Source organism: Myotis davidii, unplaced genomic scaffold (assembly GCF_000327345.1).
Source record: "Myotis davidii unplaced genomic scaffold, ASM32734v1 scaffold924, whole genome shotgun sequence".
Taxonomy (NCBI): domain Eukaryota; kingdom Metazoa; phylum Chordata; class Mammalia; order Chiroptera; family Vespertilionidae; genus Myotis; species Myotis davidii.
The window spans coordinates 438,972-445,907 of NW_006294764.1; the positions used below are offsets into that span (position 1 = coordinate 438,972).

The 6,936-nt window shown below is 45.0% G+C and overlaps 1 protein-coding gene across 2 annotated transcripts in view; it reads left to right on the plus strand.

The window, feature by feature from the left end:
• The window catches only part of GPBP1L1 (GC-rich promoter binding protein 1 like 1), a 28,027-nt gene extending 25,599 nt beyond the window's left edge, over positions 1-2,428 (plus strand). For both annotated transcript variants that reach the window (XM_006769231.2, XM_015567516.1), the window contains 2 exons: positions 880-982; positions 2,194-2,428. In XM_006769231.2, coding sequence (XP_006769294.1) covers positions 880-982; positions 2,194-2,346 — 256 coding nt within the window. In that variant the 3' untranslated portion in view covers positions 2,347-2,428. The remainder of the gene's footprint in view (positions 1-879; positions 983-2,193) is intronic.
• Positions 2,429-6,936: the final 4,508 nt, after the last annotated feature.

The window sequence follows — 6,936 nt, forward strand, 5'->3', positions numbered from 1 at the left end:
CAAGGAGCTGGACCATACTTAAGACATCTCGGGTTGAGTCCAGCATACAAATGGAAGTCCCATGAGCACCCTAACTTGTTCTCTATATGCCCCAGATTGACCTGTTTCTCAGTGGGTGTTCCTTAACAGAATCAACCAGCTTTTTGAAACTCCTAAGGCTTTTCTGTAGTTTCAGACTCAGTTTATGGCTCCAGTTGAAAAGAGGAGAGGGAGACCTGTTTCCTGGGACTGTTGTGCTCTCTCCTTGGACCCTCCTGGCCCAACTGAGCAGTTACTATAAGACTCCTTGAAGGGGCCTTGGGAGGCATGGGGCCCCAATTCTGGAGCTTGTTCTTTAAGTGAGACCCTTAAACACAGAGCAGCCAACTGTCTGGGCAGCTGAATGGCACATGGGGCCTACCAAGTGATATAGTACCTTTCTGCAGGAGGCTCCTGTCCAGATGAACTTTTGGGGTCATAATGTTAAGGAGAACATTAATGTCATGAAATTGAACAAGAACTTCATTACATGTGGAAATGTGCTAATTTGCTCACGAGACAAAAGTGAGATTTATTCCTCTGTTTTGTCTATGGGACAGTGAGGGCCCTTGCAGTTTGGCTCCTTTCATTATGCGGTCTTATTTTCTGCTTTTAGTATCTCTTCTCTGTAACTCTTATGATCTGGAAAGAGCAACTGTGGAAATCCCTTATATAATTACAAGCACCTAAATAACAATGATTACAGCTTATTTCACTGGGGATAAAAGAACCTAAGTTTCTTGTCCAACATCAAAGTGGGTACCATTGCCCCGGGGAGAAAAGTTTTCTGTGGAAAGTTGTGGGCTTCCCACCTATGCTTCAAGGTGTGTTTTCTTTGCCTGACCGACCGCCTTCCCCCAGGCTGTTGAGAGCAATGGGATGGCAGGAGTACCCTGAAAACGATGAGAATTACCTCCCCCTCACGGAGGATGAGCTGAAGGAGTTCCATATGAAGACAGAGCAGGTATGTCATAGCCTTTCCTGGAGACCAGTTAACGAGTAGGGAAATGGAGATGTCAGGACAGTCGTAGCCCTTAAGGAGCCCAGCTTAGTGTGAGAGAAGGACCTTGAAAAAGAAAATATAAGTTGCCATTATACATATATAAATAAAACCTAAGCGACCATTCAGTCCTTCACCGGTAGCTATGATGCACAGTAACCACCAGGAGAAAGACCCTCAACACAAGAGCTGCCAAACTGCAGTGACTTTGTAGCTTTGGTTCTTGGAAGCCAGATTCTGGGATACGTCACCCGAGAACCATCCTCTCGCAATCCGGGACCCCTCAAGAAATGTCAGAGAGCCAGTTTCAGCCCGATCCCTGCAGACCAGGCCAAGGGGACCACACACACACACACACACACACACACACACGCGCACACACGCACACACACACGCACACACACGCACACACACACCCGTGCACCGGGCCTCTAGTCAAAATATAAAAGAACATCTAAATCTGCACAGGTAATAGCGATCCGCAGTGTTGCATACAAAAACCAGGTCAGGGTTAGCAGGTTCCAGGAGGTAGTATGTGCTTTCATCCTGGAAGCTTCCACCCCTTATCAGTACCTCAAGACTATATTCCAAAGTTGTGAAATAAGCCCTTGGTCCCTAGGGAAGCAGGCTCACCCTCTTGTGATGTTAGCCCTGTAGGTTTCCTCTGGTACTCTGGCCAGAGCCAAGAAGCCAAATTTGAATTTATTCAATAAATGCTTGAATTCTTGCTCTGAGTAAAATACTGCCAGACCTTAGATTTTACAGTGATGGACAAGATCAGTGGAATCTCTACAAACCTCATGGAGCTTCTATCCTGGTGGTATATATATAAATCATAAGTACCAATTGTGTCCTATAAAGCAAAAATATAGGCTAAAACACTTTGCTACCCAGAACTCTGTTTCCCTCTCAATGTCATCACCTGGGAACTTGTAGAAATATGGAAGCTCAAACCTACCCCAGTCATCCTTTATCTGCATTTTAAACAGATCCTTGGATTATTTGTGATTAAAGTGTGCTAAGCACTCCTACAAGAAATCTTGCATCTCTTAGAAGGCCTCCCTCTACATTCTGCCTAGAATTGAATTGAGACCTGGCCTTTCCAGGTCCCAAGGGCCCTGTGTCAATACTGATGTTTTGTTTTGTTTTTTTCTTTGTTTCCCATGCTTACACAGCTGAGAAGAAATGGCTTTGGGAAGAATGGCTTCTTGCAAAGCCGCACTTCTAGCCTGTTCTCCCCTTGGAGAAGCACGTGCAAAGCAGAGTTTGAGGATTCAGACACAGAAACCAGTAGCAGTGAAACATCAGATGACGATGCCTGGAAGTAGGCACATAAATGTTCACAGTTAAATCTGACCCATAAACTCAGCTTGTGTGCTTACGGAGAATACAAAAAAACCTTTTCCTTTTCTTATGTTGTTGAATATTTCATGCACAAGGGAAATAATCATATCCCAAAGAGAGAGCGATTGGCTTGTTTAGCTTTTGTTGTTTTTCTTTCCTGTTATTTGCTTAGTAGAGAAAATTTGTGTGGTGAGAAATATTTGGATATAGGAAATGTGTTATTCTTGCAGCCTTGATATTCAGGGTGGATTGTAAAATATAAATTTTTGTGAGATTTCAAAGATTAAGATTATTTTGATAACATTATTTACAGATTTAAAAGATGTGGTTATCACAAGTCTTGAGGGGGAAACTACTGCATAAAATAACTAACTTGGAATAAATATTTTGCATCAGTTTGGATTGTCTTGTGTAAGAAGTATATTTTCTTTAATATTAGATTGGGTGGTTTCTTTTTTAGGGGAACTACTTCTGGCAGTCTGAGGAACATCTAAATTCACACACACCTGTTTCTCCTTTTAGCAGCTACTTTTTTGAAAACCTGTGCAATAAAATTACGAGTAATGAAATGAGAAACCCAAGTTTATTTCCAGAAACTGTAATTCACTGCCCATTTATTTACCGATGTATGTATATTAAGGAAGGTCTGTGCCTCAACTTTCCTGCCAAATAAGAACATGTGGGAAAGGGTTTGAGCCAATGCTGGCTGGGTGACCAGTGGAGGAGACAGATTTTTTCATTCAACAAACACTCCCCAGGTTCTTGTGTGTCCCAGGTATTGTGCAAGGCTCTGGGTGATACGAGGAGTGCCCGGACCAGTAGGGAAGAGAAGACACAGTTATGTTAAAAATGAAAATTTAACCCTGGCCAGGTAGCTCAGTTGGTTTGAGCCGTGGTCGGCAAACTGCGGCTCGCGAGCCACATCCAGCTCTTTGACCCCTTGAGTGTGGCTCTTCCACAAAATACCACGTGCAGGCACGCACACTGTGCGAGTGAAACTTCGTGGCCCATGCGCAGAAGTCGGTTTTCGGCCTGGGCGAGTCTATTTTGAAGAAATACTGTTGATATTTGGCTCTGTTGACTAATGAGTTTGCCGACCACTGGGTTAGAGCATCATCCCCATATGCCAAGGTTACAGATTTTATCCCCAGTCAGGACACACACAAGAATCAACCAGTGAGCCTGATTAGTTGTGGCTCAGTTTGTTGGGCATCGTTCTGTGCACTGAAAGGTTTCTGGTTAGATTCCCAGTCAGGGCACATGCCCAGTTTGCAGACTGGATTCCCCAGTAGGGAGTGTGCAGGAGGCCGTCAATTGATGTTTCGCTCTTTCTCTCTAAAAATCAATACAAATATTTTTTTAATCAACCAATGAATGCATAAATAACTAGAACAACAAATCAGTGTTTCTCTCTACCTCCCTTCTCTTTCTAAAATCAGTCAATAAAAAGAATATCCCTGTTGGTGGTGTCGGTGGTTATAGTGTTGGCCCACTCACTGACTCAATTCCTGGTCAAGGGCACACACCTGGGTTACAGATTCAATCCCTGCTATGGTTGGGGCCCATGTGGGAGGCAACCAATGAATGCGTCCCTCACATTGGGGTGTGTGTGTGTGTGTGTGTGTGTGTGTGTGTGTGTGTGTGTTTCCTGATACCTGCCCTCCCTTCCACTGTAAAAGGCAATGGAAAAAATATCCTCAGATGAGCATTAACAAAAGCAATACATCTTTTTAATGTATTTTTATTGGCCCAGCTGGTTTGGCTGAGTGGATAGAGCATCGGCCTGTGGACCAAAGGGTAAAAGGTTCGATTCTGGTCAAGAGTTCCTACCTTGCCCTAACCGGTTTGGCTCAGGGGATAGAGCGTCAGCCTGCGGACTAAAGGGCCCCAGGTTCAATTCCGGTCAAGGGCATGTACCTTAGTCGTGGGCACATCCCCAGTGGGGGGTGTGCAGGAGGCAGCTGATCGATGTTTCTAACTCTATCCCTCTCCCTTCTTCTCTGTAAAAAAACCAATAAAATATTTTTTAAAAAAAGAAAGTTTGTACCTCGGTTGCAGGCTCCTCCTCCCCTGGCCAGGGCTCCTGCACGAGGCAACCAATCAATGTATTTCTCTCACACAGATGTTTCTCTGTCTTTCCCTCTCCCACTCTCCCTAAAAGTCTATGGAAAAATATCCTCAGTTGAGGATTAACAAAAAATGTATATATTTTTTATTTTTCAGAGAGGAAGGGAGAGGGAGAGAAGTATAGAAACATAAATGATGAGAGTGTATCATTGATCTGCTGCCTTCTGCATGCTCCACACTGGGGATCAAGCCCACAATCCAGGCACAGGACTCAAACCATGAACTCCTGGTTCATAGGTCAATGCTCAACCACTGAGTCATGCTGGCTGGGCTCAATAAAAAAAAATATTTGAATGAAAGTTTAGGCCAAGATCTGATGGACAAGCAGAAGTTAAACAACAGCCAAAACCGGTTTGGCTCAGTGGATGGAGCATTGGCCTGCGGACTGAAGGGTCCCAGGTTCGATTCCGGTCAAGGGCATGTGCCTTGGTTGCAGGCACATCTCCGGTGGGAGATGTGTAGGAGGCAGCTGATCGATGTTTCTCTCTCATCGATGTTTCTAGCTCTCTGTCTCCCTTTCTCTCTCTAGGAAATCGATAAAATATATTTTTTAAAAAAAATTAACAGATATTTACTGGCACTCTTTGGCAGTCCCTACAGTAGTACATGGTCCCTAGTGGATATAGAGGTCCAAGATGCTACTCTAATGGGCGACAGCACAAGAGTAACAGGCCTGATTTCATGTTAGAAGGATGACTAAGGAAGTGTGAGCTGCAGGTGGGGTTTAGGTTAGAGACAGAGATCAGAATGACATTTGCTAGATTCGAAGGTTGGGAAGGCAGAGACTCTATCTGCCTTTCTTTACTTCTCTCTTCTGCTACTGGTATAAACAGTTCATGTGCAAGCTGTGGAATTAGTGGCTGAGATAGAGCAGTAGGAACTATATTGTATTTCATGGAATATATATACTTTTAAGACATTTTTTATGCATTAAGATAATGCTTGCCAAATTGTGACACTCCCATTAGTCATGAATCTGATGTCAGTGTTTAAAAACATGCATCTTAGAATCAATGAAATATATTCATGCACTACATAATGATGTTCCAGTTAACAGACCAAATATCAACAGTGGTCCCACCTATAATAATACAGGCTTAACATGCTAATTAGACCAGACAGCCGAACAACCCTCTGGATGACCTTCGGGACAAAGCCGGGGCTGTGAGGGCCAAAGCAGCCACTGTAGCTGCAAGGGCTGAGCCCCTTGCACAAATTTTGTGCATCAGGCCTCTAGTCTATATCTATATATATAAAAGGTTAACTGTCTGTCTGACCGGTAGCTATGATATACAATGACCACCAAGAGGCAGATACTCAACGCAGGAGCTGCCATGATACACACTGGCCATTTAAAAATAAACAATAGAAACCAAGATGGCGCCGAAACCGGTTTGGCTCAGTGGATAGAGCATCGGGCTGCGGACTGAAAGGTCCCAGGTTCGATTCCGGTCAAGGGCATGTACCTGGGTTGCGGGCACATCCCCGGTGGGAGATGTGCAGGAGGCAGCTGATCGATGTTTCTCTCTCATCGATGTTTCTAATTCTCTATCCCTCTCCCTTCCTCTGTGTAAAAAATCAATAAAATATATTAAAAAAAAAAAAAAGAAACCAAGATGGCGGCATAGGTAAACAGAGTTTGCTGCCTTGAACAACCACTTCAAAAATACAACTAAAAGATGGAACGGACATCATCCAGAACCACAGGAAGGCTGGCTGAGTGGAAATTCCACAACTAGAAGGAAAGAGAAAAGCATACCGAGACTCAGAGGGGGCGCAGTACGGAAGTAAAATACTAAGGTGCGGAGGTGCATGCAGAGCGGGCTGGTGGCTGAGGGCGCAGTTGTCATTTTCAATCGGGAGGGAGTCTCAGGCGCTGAGCTCCAGTTCCAGGCGAGTCTCTGGGAACCCAGACTCATACGGGAGAAGCAGGACTGTCTGGCAGTGGTCGGAACTCGAGGGCAGCTCTCTCTCTCGGAGGGGCAAGCAGCGATTGCCCAGACACTGAGAAGCGGAGCCTCTGAGAGCAGCCATAACTGCTACCTCCGCCCTGTTCATCCCGTGGGATGCGCCCAAGCCCTGCAGGGAGGCTTTTGCTGGATAGCCTAAGGCTAGATTGGCACCTCCCTAGAGATCCAGGAGCCAGGAGCCACCCAAGGTCAGAGTGGAACCATCCAGTTTGCAGCTCCCTGAAACCATAAAGGACACTCTCAGTGGGCAGACTCAGCACCAAAGCCTCATTGAAGAAAGTCCTGCCCAAGAGGGGTGTCTCCAGCACAGAAGTTCTCCCACTGCAGACACAGCTGATTCTCATAGCCAATTGGCCTGGAGGTTAATTCCTCCCAGTGATACCTACAACAATCAAGGCTTAACTACAACAAAACTGTGCACAAAACCCACAAGGGGGTGCACCAAGAGTGTCCTCCTTTTTCAAGAATTTTCTAGAG